Source organism: Taudactylus pleione, unplaced genomic scaffold (genome assembly GCF_031769625.1).
Source record: "Taudactylus pleione unplaced genomic scaffold, aTauple2 ptg000038l, whole genome shotgun sequence".
In the NCBI taxonomy this organism is placed as follows: Eukaryota; Metazoa; Chordata; class Amphibia; order Anura; family Myobatrachidae; genus Taudactylus; species Taudactylus pleione.
The window spans coordinates 10,201,069-10,218,976 of NW_028284440.1; the positions used below are offsets into that span (position 1 = coordinate 10,201,069).

Below are 17,908 nucleotides of genomic sequence, written 5' to 3' on the forward strand. Positions count from 1 at the left end.
ACAACTCATACTACATGCTATTTACAGTAAACAGTCACACACAGTGCATTTGTTTACGATAAACAAAGTTATTGTGTATGGTAAACTTGCAAACTCAGGCATGTTCTAACAGAAATCAAACACCACGGAAGACTACACTGTACAACAAAAACACTTTAATTTGTTTCCGTACTAAAAATAGTCAGAACTTACTAATTTGAGGTCAAGAAAAATGAATATGACTTCAGAACATTTCAATTAGCTCTAGTTTTTGAGCTACACTACTTGCGCTATATGTACTAAATAGGCAGAGAAAAGTACTTTTTTTTTTTTATTAAATACAACATAAATAAAAGTTGTTTCAGGTCAATCAATTGCAAATAAGAACACAACATACAGCAACCGAGAGTAGTGTTCCCGCTATGCTGTTTAAGTGGTAGTCGCACCCTACCTGATTTTAATAGGGCAAATGCGCCCTGCCATTTTAGCGGCGCCCCCACTAAAACAGCATGCCCTGACCCTCTGAGTCATTGAGGTGAACGATCACCGCTGGGTGATTTAACGCTGTGCATCTAGTCACCATGAAGAGAGCCGGCGGGAAATCCAGCACCTCCGTAAGTGCTGGGCATGCCACAAACTGTGACAAATTGGAGGCGTGTCACAAGAACACACCCCCTCCCGAGCTGGCCATGTCCCCTTTTCGGGAGTACTCATGCTCAAAAGATCCCCAAGTGCCCTGCCCGACCTGCAGTCTAGCGGGAACGCTACGAAAGCACTCTCTCAAATAGTGGCCTATTCATGAATGCGTTTAAACCCCAATATTGCATCATACATTGAGCCATGTACCAAACCCACAGAGACTATCGCGGAACCACATGGTGTTTCTATGTTCACTTCCGCAGTAACGTAATAGCGAGTGTCCCCATGTATGCAGGTCACACCAACAGTATTCCCCTTACGCTTCAAGGGGTTCACCAGCTCAACTTTCATAAGTATAACCAGGCTACCAGAATCTAACAGAGCCTCTACTCTGTTGCCTTCTACAGTGAGTACACACGTGCTTATCTGTCTCAGCCTGCCGGTCACAAGTACAGGCTGGCAGTGCAAAGAAAGACCCCCTGCGGTTGACATGAGCAGCATCACATTGCATAGGTTCAGAGGTAAGTGAACAATTAGCCGCAATATGGCCGAAGCCACCACATCGGAAACACTGAATCACATTCTAATCTAGTATTTTACAGGGAAGGAACCTTCCTGGCCTGGTTGGCCTGTCTCCAGGTTCCTCACCGTCAGTCTTAGGTACATTCCATCGCCCAGCATCCTTCTCCTCTGGAACAGTCTTACCAGTGCCGATGGGAGTTCGCCGTTGCGCCATCGGGGCTCGGTGGGACAGACTCAACAGCTCCTCAGCTACCACGTTCCTTTCCACCAGTTCAACTAACTGGTCTGCGGACTAAGGGTCTGCATGGCTCACGCACTTGCGCAGAGTTGCAGGTAGCGATCGCAGATACCGGTCCATCACAACTCTTTCCACGATCTGTGGTCCTGTCAGCATCTCGGACTGTAGCCATTTTCTGATTAGATGGACGAGGTCATGCATCTGTGAGCGTGGAGGCTTTTCCATTTGGAAAGCCCAACGGTGGACTCGTTGGGCACGTACAAATGTGGTGAATCCCAAGTGAGTTGGGAGCTCCCGTTTTAGTTTTACATAGTCCTTTGCATCAGCCAGGCACATCATAGGCGACCTTTTGTGGCTCTCCAGACAGGAAGGGTACCACAAGACTTACCCACTGTTCCTTGGGCCAACTCTCCCTTTCTGCGGTTCTCTCAAAGGCCGTAAGATACGCCTCAACATCATCACTTGGAGTCATCTTCTGTAAAAAATGACTGGCGAGTGTGGGTTGGAGGGTCAGTGGAAGCATTTCCAGACCGGGCTACCAGGTGTTGTACCATCTCCTTTATGGCCTGGCTGTTTTCCACTATGGCAACTTGCTGTTGCCTCAGGGCTGCCTCCTGAATTTTGTTGGTTTTCTGCTGAGCTGCCGTAGCTTGGAGCAAGGCCTTAACAATGTCCTTTATGTTGTCTTTAGGTGTAGGATTGAAGCAAAACCTGGCTTCTCTAAGCATCTATCGATGCCACCTTCATGGACTTCACAGAACACAAGTTGATATCCAACACACCAAATTGATGTCTGTCACTTCAAATTTTAAATGTAGAATTTTTTACTCTCGCTGCAATTTTCAGCATGCATTGCCCGCTTTATCCACCAATTGTGATATGATCGGGGTAGGGGGTCCCTCTCCTGGGGTAGATGGACACCTCCTTACACACAGCAGCCAGGAAACAGCACTCCAGTCGTGAGGTTTGGAGCAAACTGGTCGGCGCCAGTTTTTTTTTTTATTTATTAACAACAATAAACAAAACAAAATAAATTCCTAGCCCGTCTGGGCTCTAGCTAGACAGTAGCTTCCCTCACTACAGAACACTAAAACAAGTTCACATCCACAATACCTTCAGGTTTGTATCAAACAGTGTCTCAGAGCAAGCTAACCTGCAAGCCTGCTCTCCCAGGTGTGAAACACTGCACCAAGACATTACACAGCTTTTATGAGCCACTTCCAGGTGTAATCACTCATTAGCCTGCTCTCAGGCTGAAAGGCCTAACACCTGAAATGGTCCTGTGGATGGAGCCCTCCCTTCTCTCTCACATCCACACCCCCAGTACCCATTATCCGTTTTTTACCAAAAGCCGACATCTGTTTGGTAAAACATACTTTTCCTGGGGGTTTAAAACACCTGACAAAAATCGGGGACACACATACACACCACACCTAACTTCTCCAGTACTTCTATCACAACATATAATCAATAGTATTGCCTTTGTACAGATTATATTTCCACTTAGAACAAATGCTTAGACAAGTATGGGAACTAACAGTACAACAAGGCATCTTTCCCGGCATAGAAGAAATCAGTGCCAAGTGCCTGAAGCAAGAACATGATGGCTTGCTGAACTTCAGTCTGTTGCGATTCGCCTTTCACCCAGGTGATTCTTCAATGGTCCAAAGAGATGAAAATCACTCGTTGCCAGGTCAGGGCTGATGGTCCAGTACCTCTCAATGGTAGCGCCGTGCTTGACTGGCCGGATTGCTAGTCATCTTGAACGTCTGTCCTGCAGTTATCAAAGGCAGTGCACCAAATCCAAACCTGATTCAGTGACATGACATTATCATACACCTCGACTAGTCGGAGCTGAATTTCTGCTGCAGATGTGCCCTTTAGCCGCAGAAATCTGATCACACTTTAATGTTTGACCAGGTTTCCACTAGCCGTCAACATACAACCGATATTGGGACAGTATGATTTGTAGGAGGCATAGTCTAATGTCCATGAGGGGAAGCAGTGGTCTACCTGCTCAGCCCTGGCGGGAAATAGAACACATTATACAAGTGAGAAGTCTTGTTACCGTATTGAACCACCGTGATATGAGTGAAAGTTAAAAAGAAATGCGCCCAATAGTGTAGTATTACAGATAAATGGTTTTAGTGCCCAACATAAATTGTGTGTACCAAATAAAAGTGTTTCAAAGACTTATGCGATATCCAAAACGAGAACAAGGAATCTTGGTGCCATCAGCCGCAACACCTAACTTGTCATATGAAAACAAACTTTAAAGGGGCTCAATATAGGCCCATGAGAGGAAACAATATAGTGTAGTACTTTCTGTCTCACAACAGTAGTAGACAATATAGTTGCGTACCAGATGACACAAAGTATAGCATGTAGTAATTTATTCCTGGATGTTTTCTGTAGATAGAGCGCGCGAGAGATACACATATATATAGCAGCACGGTGGTACTCTGGACAAATTTGTAATGAAGAGACTGGAGCCCAAGGTATGTAATCAACATTTCAACGCTTTAATTGTGCGTTTTAGACAGGATACAAACCACAAATGAACCTAGACGACATTTAAGTGCAGAGCCACACCCAGGAATACCCACCCCAGTCACCACACAAGGTGGTCAGGGGAGCTTAATTACTAACTAAAGTGCATTCACTTCTGCATATGCAGTTTACAAAATACATATAAACATGCATAAATATCAATACCAAGGACTAAAACATTCCATGTAGCAAATAAATGTTTCATAATATTACAAAAATTTACTCAATAAAACACAGATAACATAGCTTCAATACATCATCTGGTTATATAGCAATGTATAAACATCCAAAAGGAGTCTGGCAATGAAATGACAGACATTAGTTAGAGGAAGCATTGAAGACCAAATGCTTCATTTAACCCTTTCGGGGCTAGTGACAAATGAAAAATCCGTCGTGCTTCCCTTTGAAGCAGTAACCTAGCCTGATTACCACCTCTTACAGAGATCGGTATATGATCAACTATTGTGTATTTAAGTGCCGGCAAGGGCTACGTTCAGTATCCCGATGATTAGAATCCTGATGCCGACATCCCGAAGGTAAGTAGCGGGGTTGGGGGGAGTGATAGTGTTAGGGGTAGGCACTAGGGGGGGGGGAGGGGAGGGAGAGTTTGGTTTAGGGTGCGAGAAGGGGGGGGAAGTTTGGTTTAAGATCTAGTGGGGGAGGTTGGGTTCAGTCACTGGGGAGGGTGGATTAGGGGAAGGGGTGGTCGAGGGTTGGGATACCTACTGACAGGTGTCAATATCCTAATCCTGTCAAGATGACAGCGTCGAGGTTTTGACCTCCAGAATCCCGAGCGCCGGCATCCTGTACCCATCCCGCTGACAAGTTCAAGAAAATGAACAAAAAGTATGGCGGTCACTCATATCAGCTTAATGACATAGCACAGGTGCTTGTAAAGGGCGGGGTTTACACTGAACCACAGAAATTGATATATTTGCAAATGTATGTAACAAATACCTCTGAATCTCTATTATCATGTAGGATTTAAGTATTTTTGTTAATTTTGCTGCAGTGTGCTGGAGGGAAAATCCCATTTCTTTCTAAGTTGAAGAAACTGTCTAGATCAAGGGGTCTTCAACCTTTTACACAGTGTGGGCCACAGTAAAAAATTCAACGAAGCCCGAGGGCCACTAAGCTATACGCCACACAGTAGCACAATCTTGATTCACCCAATTCACATTACACCACAGTCATGTCCCTTATTCAAGTATGACACAGCAGTGCCCCTTATACACAATGCCCACAGTAGTGCCCCTTATGCACAATGCCCATAGTAGTGCCCCTTACACAATGCCCCTTATGCAGTGCCCCCAGTAGTGGTAGTGCCCCTTATGCAGTGACTACAGTGGTAATGCCTCTTATGTAGTGCCCCCCAGTAGTGTTGCCCATTATGCAGTGCCCACAGGGGTAATAACTCTTATGTAGTGCAACCAGTAGTGGTATTATCCCTTATTCAGTGCCCCCAGTAGTGCTGCCCCTTATGTAGTGCCCACTATGCAATGCCCCCAGTAGTAGTGCCCCAGACTACTACTACTCTTAAACCCCGTTCTCGCGTCTGCTGCCTCCGTTCCGCCCGGCTACTCTTCTGTCTGAACTATGGGAGAGACATCATGATGTCTATCCCATAGTGCACTGCACACACTGCCGGAGCTCAGGAGTGAGATCCAGCCTCCGGCTGGCAGTGCAGGTAGGGAGCCAGGCGCCCGCTGGTAACAAAATCTCAGCGGGCGCCCGGCAAATGAAACTTGTTGGCTGGCTGCGGGGAACAGCTCCCCCCTGTCGGCGGGCCACGGCTTGAAGACCCTTGGTCTAGATACAGGCTGGTCACTTTTTTCCTTCTCATGCACTTGTCTAATAGCACTACTATGGAGCGTCATTCGCTCTTTAAACATACACTCCGTTTTCCCTACATAAATGCTACTGCACAGACATATAATCATATTACAAATTTAGATGTACAAGTAAGATGACGTATTTTAAACAGTATCCTTCATGTTGTGGGTGATTAAGCATGACACTCGGGGGACATAGCGACAAGTAGTGCAATTAAGGCACCTGAAGCAGCCAGTTCGAGTTAGTGTCCGCTGTCCAGTTTTAATGATCTGCCACATTGGTGTCACATCAGTTTTCATCAACAGATTCTTTACATTTTTACCACGTCTGTGCTATGCAAAATAGTACTGTGATTAAGGGCTTTCAAATCCCTATCACTTGATATTATTGGCCATAATTTTTATATCACTTCCCTGATTGAAGTAAGTCACCCAAAAGATAGTGTTGAATTTAACATCTCTATCCACTGATTTTAATTGTATTTCATGCGATTTTTTTTTTTATTTTCAAACCATGGGTGTCATTCAGACCCACTCGCAAGCGGCAGTACGCTCGCAAGTGGGTCGATGTTCCCCACTGCGCATGACGGAGGGAGCTCCGTCGTGCGCATGCGCAAGACCCGGACTGCGACAGCCAAGCTGTCGCTCCGGGTCTCGCATCAAAGGGGGCGTGCTGTCGATGGTGACTGACAGCAAGCCCCCTTTGGTGGGCGTGCCTGCCAGACAGAGGCGTTCCCATGGGAACGCCTACCGTCTGAAGCCGGCCCCACTGACATCACTAGTGATGTCAGTGGGAGTGATTTTGGCTCTGATAGAGCCCAAATCACTCCAGGGCTTGTGGCTGGGAAACCCTACCGCAGGGTTTCCGTCGCAAGTCCGATGGTCGCGATGGTCAAGACCATCGCGACCATCTTTTTGGACGCTCGTATATGTTGTGGGTGGTGACCCACAGCTATACGAGCATCCAGGAGGACGCTCCATTTTAATGGAGGAGGGCCCTGATTCACAGCGAGCGCTCTGGTCAGAGCGTCCGGCTCTGAATCAGGCCCAATATCCTCTGTTGTAGTAGGGTTTGTTTAGCATAACCCCTCTGTTCAAATTTCGTTATCATGGTGTCTAATTGGGAAATTACTCTCTCTCTGTTTCTGTTAATCCTGCAAACCTGTAAAAATTGCGAGTAAGGTAAACTGTACTTTAATTAAGCTGGATGGAAACTTGTACTGTGGAGCAAGTTGTAACGGTCTGTGGGTTTAGAAAAATTAGAAGTAGTTATCATTGCATTTTCCAACATGATTGTTACATATAGATAACTTGTTACTCCAGGATGTCAAATGAAGTTAACTAACAGGATGTTCTAAACTATTGTGGGTTTCAAATAACTCTTGTAACAAATCACCTGCACTTTGTTTCGTCTTGATCCGTCAAGTTAAAGGTGAGCAATAAAAACAACAAAATGTATTGATTTTAACAAAATCAGCTTTTAACATGTGAAAGTGTTTTTACACTGTGTTTCCGAAAAGTTTAAAATAAAACTTCCTGTCCATGGTTAGGCAATATATATAAATGAATAGGTCATGTGCTAAGAGTATTATGTAATTATAATAATGCCATCTGCAAAAGCAAGAACTAGCAGTTTCATCATTAGTGACACTTCTTCACTGCATCGTTGTAGAAAAACTGGACTCCACACACTATCTAATGTAAATGCCATCATGTAGAATTGGGAATACCTGACCACTCCCCTCTCACTATTGGTGCATACTCAAAAAGGGAAAGTCAGCAAACCAGTATAACAAGTGGCAAGTTCTACCTCTAAAGGACAGGCTAAGTGTATACATATAGCTGCAAGAAACAAACTAAAGGTAATAATATAGTCAGTATTTGTATGAACACACACACACACACACACACACACACACACAGTACTGAAGTCATTAAATATAATCCTAAATGTTTTAAAAATGTTTTTTTTTTTTTTTTTTACTTTAATCTGCACATCCCTGACAGCAATACATATTAAGCTGGGACAAAATAAATCTATCCTAGTTATTTTAGATAACAAACGCACCAAAAAAACCATGCATTTGATTTAAGGCCCCCACACATGAAGCAATACAGCGGTCGTTCTGACGGATTGGAACGATATCACAGCTATATCGTTCCGTGTGTGGGTATATCGTCCACTGCGCGCGCCCATGGGGTCGTCCGTCGCTCCTCCAGATCTTTCTGCATGCAGAAGAGATCTGGAGAATAGACGGACAATCCCATGCAGGGGGGGGGGGGGCATATCAGGGACCTGGATCGCACAGTGCGGTGACTGCCTGATATATGTCAGCCGACGGATCACAAAGCTGGGTGCACGTCACACCGTGTATGGGGCTCTTTACACACGTGTTCATGTTATTTTATTTACAAACATATACAGTCTATTCTGCTTATAAAAAGTCTGTCATATAAAGTAAAACACAGGAAAAGAAAAGCTTTATGTATTTTCAACAATCATGTAAGAGTGCATACAACTTGTATTTGTGATAGTAAATCTCAGCAATGGAGGACACACCTGTTATGCAAAGCAGATTTCTACAATTGCCTTTTGCATCATTTCCTCTTAAACTAGGAATGTACATAGTACTTGATTTGGTTTGGGAAAGAGCCCAAAGGGAGGCTGTTAAGATTAGCTTCCTATGACTGCGCAGGTCAGCAAGTAGTCCACACATTCTCCAAATTATTTTGGTACCTCTATGTAAATGAATAAAACCACTCACACAGACAACATTAACATATTGTAAGGACAGATACAACACACAAAACAGAAGTTAATGTGCTAGGATACTGGGAGTACTTTTATATTAACATCAGTAGCTAAAACATGTTACAGTATGGTTACTTTGGTGTGAAAGAAAATGAATGGGAAATTACCATTCATTATTGGCATATAATGTTACCCTTTAACAAATAATGCCTTTGCCACCCTAGTGCTACTGCCTGCACTTACAACTGAGAACAGTGCTATTGCCATACTGCTTTGACTGTATCGTACAATGAAACGCACACAATTATTACAGGTCAGGATACAGATTATGAGCTTTTTAAGGGCTGACTTCTATTAGTGAATCAAATAAATAGTCCCCTTTCCATAACATCTGGAGAGCAACCACTTGCCGATCACTAAGTGGCATGTACTTTACTGTCATCACTTTTCTTGTATATAAAGAGTCAACCAAAAGAACAATCTACGCACAACAAAGACAAACAAATGTCTACTTTTCGGACCTTTGTGCAAACAGGAGATATTAATGGTGCGTGCAGTTACTGATGGATTGATGCATTGTGGGTAACTACTTAATACTTTAACCTGCCTGGAAGGTTTTTTTTTTCCTAATTCTGTATAGTAAATGCAAATCGAGTTTTAGGGGTCTATGCAATAATAATTGTGGAACTGCTGTGATTATCATCTACCCATATCGCAGGGGATATTTTCATTTTTAATGAAAATATCCCCTCTATGTACAAAGGGAAACTCGCACGGACAGCAGTTGCAGTAACCATTGTCCCTGAGAGTTATATCCCTGGCAAATTGTAAAAGTCTTCCACATTTGTGAAAAACTCCTCCAGGGGAAGTTGACACTGCGCATGTGCATAGCGTCAGCTTCCGGAGCCAGCCGGGGGCTGCGAGATAGAGATCTCTCCTGCTCCTGGAGCCTCCATTAAAGCAGTTTGCACCATCTGAAGATGGTGTAAACTACCAGGGCCAAACTCCGAAAAGCTTAGATTTTTGGAGTTTGCTACATGTTGGTCAGATTGTAGACCCCATCTTATATATAAAATGTAATTGGTCTGTTTGTCTGGTTATGCATTTGGACACCCCTGCACTGATTGGGATGAAACCAATGCGAGGTGGTCCAGTTGGATTCTGGCCAGGTTTTAGGGGGGTTAGGGTCCCGGTTGGACCTCCCTTTGGTGTACGCTGGACAGAACTTTGACCTGGGAAGCCTGTTCTGAGCCTTACACTGGATGGATTTGGACGAAAATGTCAGAGTGGTAACACTGGATCCCAGAAGACATACTGCACGGTTGAGGTCCCATTCAGAACTCTCGTTGATTTACGCTAAGCAGAACTTTAGAACTTTGACCCGAGGAGCCTATTCTGGGCCTCCCACTGGAAGGATTTGGATGAAAACTTCACAGAGTGGTGGCAATGGGGTTAGGTTTAGGGTACAGGGAGGGGGAGGTTAGGTTTAGGACTGGGGGGGGGTTAGGTACAGGCACCGGGGAGGGTTAAGGTAGGGAGAGGGTTAGGATATCTACGAAAGGTGTCGCTATCCTAACCCTGTCGAGATGCATTCGCCCATTTGAGTTTTCGCCTCTCCTGCAATGGAATAGGGCAAATCGCGGGGACGTGCATGCCACAAATTCACATCCCAAACAGGCGGAAAGTACAATAGGAAAAAAGTTTCCGACTCTTCACGTCTAATTGAATATGGACATATGACTCCAAAAGAGGTATGCATAATGGCAGAGCTAGCAGAGTAGGGTAACAGTTGATGTGTAATTGTTCATGTGAAGTATCTTTGCAAAAGCTTTCATAATGAATTGAATTGGGGACATTCTGAAGGTGATGGCCGACTATAGTGACCTATGCACAAACTACTTAACCTGCTCAAGATGGGCAAACAAATCTATGGCCCATATGGAACACAGGACAAGCAAACAAATCTATGGCAAAGTTATATTAGATGTTCCTCTGAATTGGAGGTCATTTTGGGTCCATGGAAGCAAAGGTTAAAACTTTCCCGCTGGAGAAAAGCACTATATATATAGAAATTATTATTATGTCAGTGAAAAGGGGTTGTATACACATCTCAAAAGAGGTCTGATTTTACCCCTAAAAATTAAGCATGCGATGTAGATATAATGATGAAAGTGTGTATATACATGGAAAAATACAGATATCTTAAGCAATTTTAGAGGAGTTCCAAGCTTGCTGTGCCTATCTGGCAAAAAAAATTAAAAATAGACACTGTGATATCCTAGGTGTGAGACTTATGTAAATATCCATACTCTGGCAAATGTAGATATTGTAAATAAAGGAGCTGTAGATCTGGTTACAGTTTCTGTCTTTGCTCAAATATGCTATGGATGCCAGCAATATGGCTTATAGTTTGAGGTATGCTCAAATACTGACTTCAAGGATGAAGGTGAACAGATTATTTTTAATTTATGTTATTATATACATTTCAGAAAGCCTGATTTCTGCATGAGATAATTAATATTAACATTTCCACCAAATAATGAAGACCTCCAAAGAGCAACATGAATACTGTTACATCACCGACTCACGGCCATCAATTCTAAGGAGAGTACCAAGGTCTAAAAATACATTGTGCTTCTAACATTGTATACAAGTAAAATATACAGAACATTAGGTACAAAATAAGACAAGGACCATGCACAAATCATTAAACATTTTGCTTGTAAATGTAATATTTTATGGATGATAGAAATACATTGCCAGGTAAGGGAAAATAAGTGACAAAAAAAAACAACAATCTAATGAGTTTATTGCTGATGCAACTCTCTCATACTAGACTGTAAACACGTACTCTTAGAGGGGTATTCATTTATTGGTCATGTCTACAAGGTGCCAGTATTCAGACTGATTCTCCTAGCGAACACCAACATCACAGATTTTACTTCACACCCATTTTCATTTCACACAGATATTACTTCTGGAAAATCTGCTATGTTAGGGTACCGGTAATTATGGGTGATGTACACAGCCCCACTTAGAGGAGGTAAATGTGGCTCTACTCAAATTAGTTGTGAGGTCAAATCAAAATCGGCCCCTCGTAAGTGTGGCTTTATGACGTACAGTACCTTTGGACTTCCTGATAGTTGTTTGAAGCCTCTTTGAGCTGCAAGCAAAAATGTGCGAGTCCAGGCCGCAAACTGTGCATAAATGTGTGTGTAATAGTTTCCTCAACACAGGGACTGTTATCTACTATTAAGAAAACCTGTGACTTATATATAATGTTTTACCCTGGGTGGATTTCCACAATTTGGGAGCCATGCTTAAAATATTAGAATTAAAAATAACCCCAGCTGTTCTGCAGTTTTCCGTACAGTGAAAGGGGCTGCAGTCACCATGTCAACAGTCATGATGTTAACATTGTTGAAATGTCAACATGGAAAACTATGCCAACAGCAGAATGTCAACATGATATCAATGTCAATATGTAGAAAGCAGACATCTGAAAAGTACACATGTAGAAAGACAACATCCTGTAAAATGCTGACATCCTGTAGAATACCAACATTAGGTTAAGGCTGCGGGGTAAGTGTAAAGTGGGTACACTCTAGGACGACAGATCAGCCTTACGGTCGATCCACCATCCTACCAGACGACTGGTAAGTGCACACACACTTAGCAATAGTCGGACAGATATGTCGTGCCTGACATCACAACTGGGCGGGCATTTACATGTGCCTGTCCAATTGTGATTCACCGAAGGCCTTTGCAGCAAGTGTATGGGTGGTCGGCTGAGTGCCCTTACACACAGCATGATGTGCCGATATATCTGCAGAAATATAATCGGCCATATGTCTGAACCTCGTCGTTCGGACAAATCTCTGCTACCCACTCACCAACGCGCCCGTGATATATCGGCCTGTGTGTACCCAGCATAACTGTTAGCAATAAGTGTTAGCGTACCGGTACAAATCTGACAGTGCCAGACCTGGAAAACACCGTTGCAGCGCTTGAGCTGAAGGCAAGTTAATGCCACACCGCCGGGACCCACTGTTTTGCCTACATTCTGGTTACTGTCAACAATCTAAACATGTTGCTGTTAGGACCATGTAGACGGTCTCCTGTCGACAAAACATACCTAACACAGTGAAAGTGCTAGGTAATTTTTGCATGAGAGTTATTTACTTTAGACAGCAGCAATCAGTAATTTTTTTTTTTGCTGGATTTCTGAACCAAAATGAGTCAAATGTATATTGGGAAATGTGACACACACACACACACACACACTAAAAGGTGAGGCTATTCAAAAGTTCAGTATATTAAAAGACAGATCATGCCCAACAATGACCGACTTGGACAATAATACACTGATTGGCCAAATTATGACGACCACCAGGTGATTTTATGCAAAGTAGCTATGCCGCAGATAATGCCGACTTAGGATGTCTAAATCTGTTTATAAGCAAAAAGGTGAAGGTATGCAGAAACTAATGAAATGAATCACTCATGAAATAATGGGTAGATGGTGCTGTCTAACGGACTTTGAATATGGAATGATTGTTGTCGCTCGCAGAAGCTGTGCTAGCATTAGCAAAATGGCTGCACTGGTACATTACTAAAAGTGTACACAGAGTAGACCAGAGGATAAAAAAAAACTGGGTCTGAGCAGGCGGCCTGAGGTCGTAAACGGCTACTGGATGCTCGAGTGGAAAGAAAAATGGCCAGACTTGCGCACTCCCACAGATGGGCTAAGCACTCCCACAGATGGGCTAAGGGCATCAAGTTACAGATAATCTGAATCAGGGACCATTTAAGACGGCCTCTAAACAAATAGGATGTCACACATTACATCATATGGGCTACAAGCAGAAGGCCTGTCCGTACGCCATCGCTATCTGCTGTAAACAGGGTGAGACGCCACCAGTTTGCTCAGGAACACATGAATTGGACAGTAAATGATTGGAAACATTTTCATCATGCAGATGGTAGGGTGTGGCTTTGGAGACAACAGCATGAAAGCATGGATCCTTCTTGCATCATCATCACCACTCTCCAGGCTGGCGGAGGCAATGTTATGGTCTGGGGCACGTATAGCTATAGCCATCTCAAGTTTTACGGGGTGTGACGAGATCCGGCTGCAGTATAGTTCTTGATCTATAGCAGCGAGAGAGTTAAGAAACCACTAGCAGAACTGTCACCATTGCAAGGACAATGCCAGGTATCCCATCTCCCGTTCCCTTACTATTAAAAAACTAAAGCAGAGTCCTCTACTGAACATTCACCAATCCAGAGCACCTGCAGTAAACACCCAGTTGGGGCTATTCCGCACCAGGCCTGCACATGCTCTTAGAAGTAGACAACTCCGCTCTGCACTTTGCTATAGGACATGGCGATACACTGTTCCTCCCCTGTAAAAAGTGTATGAACCAGGCATCAAAGTCTGGAAAATATTACCCAGGACTAATGTATCGTGCTGTTCCATATGTCTGTACATCCAAGTGTCTTAAAGAAGACTGTCATTGTATTAATAGCACTATTTTCGTATTGTAGCTCTTGGAAATCTCATGTAACCAGATCACAGAGTTTCACCAATAACAGCTGGAAATGAAAGTATGACATTTACATTAACACCTGAAGATGTGATCACAAACCTAAGCAAACAAATACATGTGCTCCAATTGATGAACACAATACATCTAGCACCTAATTACAATCTAAATGAAAGTATTCTTCAATTGAGATTCTTAATAACTATTCAGACAAAAAGCCATTTAAGCAGCAATTCTAAAAACAGTTTTTTAGTCTACAATATCCTATAATTGTAAAGAACTAGCATTGGATAAAAATATCCACTCATTATGCTTCAAAAGATACTGGTTAAGTGCTGTACCACATTACTTGGCATGACTACAAATCACATCAATGATATCCTGTACTTGAAACATGAAAGTCTCTAAAAATAGATTGAATCATCACAAAGAAAACATAAGTACAAGGTCACAGATCGTGAAAGCAACAATCCTGTACCAGGCTTCAGCACAATAGAGGACATTGAAAAAATGCATAGAACATCAACCAAACATTTCACATGATAGTTGTACAAATTTGCATGCATTGGACAACAGTCACAATAGGACTACAAATAGGGCTTCTTACCATGACTGTGGATGATCCCTGGGCTGAGTGTGGCCTGGACTAAATCTTTTGTCGGAGACAGATAAGCGTCTTTACCCTGGCGCTGGTTCATTTTCGCCAGATGTGTCACTGGGGAATCATCGCTGTTTGTTACAACATCTGAAAGTAAAACAAGAAAATCAAAAACTATTTACAACAATTAATAGAATACTGTAATATTCTGGGGAAACACAGTAATTATGTATGGTGTAATAAAATAACAGCAATTTAGTTCATATGTGGATTCTGTGATCTCAAATGTACCAACATGGTCTATTGGGTTTGCACCCTTCTGCTTCATATAAACATTAATTTGAAAGGCGATAAGCTAGATGAAAATCAATTGATGTTAACAGGGTGTTCTGAGCAGTGGGTTGGGTGAAAAGCCGACGCCGGAAGCCCAAGCAGCAGAATGTCTTGGCAGGTAAGTATGCTAACCCTACCCTTCTCCCCCCCCTAACCCTCCCTTAGGGGTACCTAACCCTAAACCCCCGGGGTGGTGCCTAACCTAATCCCCCCTTCCCGCAACCTTAACCTAACCCTCACAGGGGGGTTGCGTAACCCTAACCTCCCCCCGGGTGGTGCCTAAACCTAACCCCCCCCGCCCTACCTCTAGCCCAACCCTAACCCTCCCCCGGGGGTGCCTTAACCGGACCCTCCCCTCCCGCGGCTAACAGCTTACCTAATCACTTACTTTCGTTTGGGAAGCTGTCTGTCAGGATTCAGTCATCAGGCTAAAGATAGGCGTCGGTTTTTAGATGCCTATCTTTAGTACTAAGGCATATATTCAATTAGAGGCGAAAAGTCGGAAAATTTTTGCCTGTCCGACTTTCCGTCTCCTTCACCTGTTTGAGGCGGAAACCTTACGCGCACGTCCCCACTTTTCTCCCTATTCAATTCCTAAACAGGCGAAAACGGAAAGTGGCGAATGCGGAACAGGCGGAAATTACTGTCAGAATTGAGGAAATCAGTCTGTACCCCCAAAGATGCACTAACATAGGGAATCAATGTAGAGGTGTGTTAATAGCCCTAATAAAATAGTTTGGGGTACTTTAGTTTAAATTGCTTCTTATTAGCGTCTTTGCAAAAGTGGTGAAGAATGGCATAAAGCAGTATTTTTTTGGTGAAAATAGGTAGTCCAGTCAAATTTGGGGTACTTGAAAATGGGTGCAAGCATATTTTTAGGTTTCTAAAGTGAACTTTTAAAAAACATCAAAAAAAGCACCTGCAATCCTAAAAACACCTGACCCATCCTTGCAGACCCCCAAGAAGTCTATTTCGCTAGTTTTTATGTTTGTCCCCCCACTTTTTCGCCCCCAAAATGAAAATACTTTTTTGGGGTGTTCTGAGGTAAATATTTGTAAAAAATGTGTTGATTTGTCCTTTGAGGGCTGTCCCAAAGGTTCTGAGTCGTTTCCCCACTTTTGCAGCCAAAAATAATGATTTTGCACTTTTTTTCACCTGCTATTCATAGGAGATACTTTTCCGCCTATTACAATGCATTGAGTTTCCGCTTAGGCGAAATCGTCCTGGATTTGAATATGGAGATACTTTGAACACAGGCGAAAAGTCATCCGCGGAAACATCTCAAAACGGCACTTTTGCCTCTAATTGAATCCGGCCCTAAATCGGGATTCCGTCAGATGGCTTCCCATGCATTGGGATTCTAACTACATCCCCTGACCAGCACCTAAACCAAGCGTACGTATATACTGTGCCACATCTAGATAGAGCAAAAGATATAAGAGAAAGATAGCGGAATCACCTAGGATTCCATCATCACAAAAATGGTCCAAATCAGTGTCAATTTACGAGTATTTAGCGAAAAGGTTCTGCGACACGTTAATAAAGCTATAAAAATTGTATAAAATGTGCCGGTCACCCCTGTCAGTTTTGACATCATTTTTTCCCTCTTTGTTTCCTAATTTCTTTACCTTTTTTAATGGATCTTTCTATTTGAAGCGCATACACTGTTGGTCCTGGTTTCATATACTGTGTACCTGACTTTCTATTTTTATCTTACATTCTGTAATTTCGCTGATATACCAAATTATATTGAATATTGTACAATTCATATGTTGCTTCCTTCCTGAATAAAAAGTTTAACAAAAATTCAAAAATATTCAGATTATTCATTAGTTGTCTTTTTCTTACTATAGAAAATGAGTAAATCAGAAACATCACTAGTACGAGAAGAACTGAGAAGGGAAACAAAGGTCATAACTATCAAAGTAACAGAAAAACAAAAAAGTACATTATCATTATTTTAATTCCCATATTTGTCATATGGTGGATCAATTACATGTTGCTTAAATCCACACAATATTTTACAAACTTATATTTAAAAAAAAATCCACAGTAGACAAGTTAAACCCTACAATGGAAGATTTGGGGGGAGATGTGTCAAACCTTCTAAACAGGAAAAGTTGCTTATAGCAACCAATCAGCTTTTACCTCTCATTTTATAGAATGTACTTGATAAATGATAGCTAGGTGCTTATTAGTTGCTATGGGCAACCCCACCACTTTATAAAGTTTGATGCATCTCTCCCAGAGTATGAAATATATATTATGGATGGGGTAAGGTGTTGCCTCCATCCCCCAAATGGATACCAATGGATTCTTAAATACATTTGATACAAGTGAGCACTTTTTGTACCACTAAAGCAGGGGTGGGGAACCTTTTTTCTGCCAAGGGCCATTTTGATATCTAACACATTTGCGGGCTAGGTGCAGGCCACGCCCCCTCCGTGTGACGTCACACGGCGGCGGGGCAAAATCGCCGGTGATTACAGCAATGCCTGGAGCATCCTCATACACATACCTCTCCATACATACATAAGACACACACCCACACCCCCACCCATACATACAGGAAGATGTAAGGGCAGCAGTGTTACCATTTGAAGCATCCCAAGGACGCTCCAGATGGCACTGCTGCATAGATTCTGGCTGCAGGGTGCCATTCTAGGCACCCTGCTAGCCAGATGAGGCTAGCAGAAAAAAACTCAGAGCCAGACCAAAGTGATTCCGTGGGCCTTATAAGGCCCCCGGGCCTAAGGTTCCCCATCCCTGTACTAAAGATTTAGAATTCTTTTTTACTTTTTGATCAAGAAGCTTTGAAACGGTTGATTTGTATTTTAGCCAATTACATAAAATTTTAATAAATCTACTGTATATAATAACCTGCTAAAGTCTATTCTGTCTTCTGTATGCATGCACAGC

At 42.8% G+C, this 17,908-nt stretch overlaps 1 protein-coding gene across 3 annotated transcripts in view; it reads right to left on the bottom strand.

Annotated features, from left to right (window-relative positions):
* The window catches only part of OSBPL8 (oxysterol binding protein like 8), a 210,935-nt gene that overhangs the window by 72,850 nt on the left and 120,177 nt on the right, over positions 1-17,908 (bottom strand). For 2 of the 3 annotated variants that reach the window (XM_088452555.1, XM_088452553.1), the window contains exon 4: positions 14,666-14,803. In XM_088452555.1, the coding sequence (XP_088308681.1) occupies positions 14,666-14,803 (138 nt within the window). Of the gene's footprint in view, positions 1-14,665; positions 14,804-17,908 lie in introns of those variants that run through there. The other variant, XM_088452557.1, reaches the window with a different exon arrangement.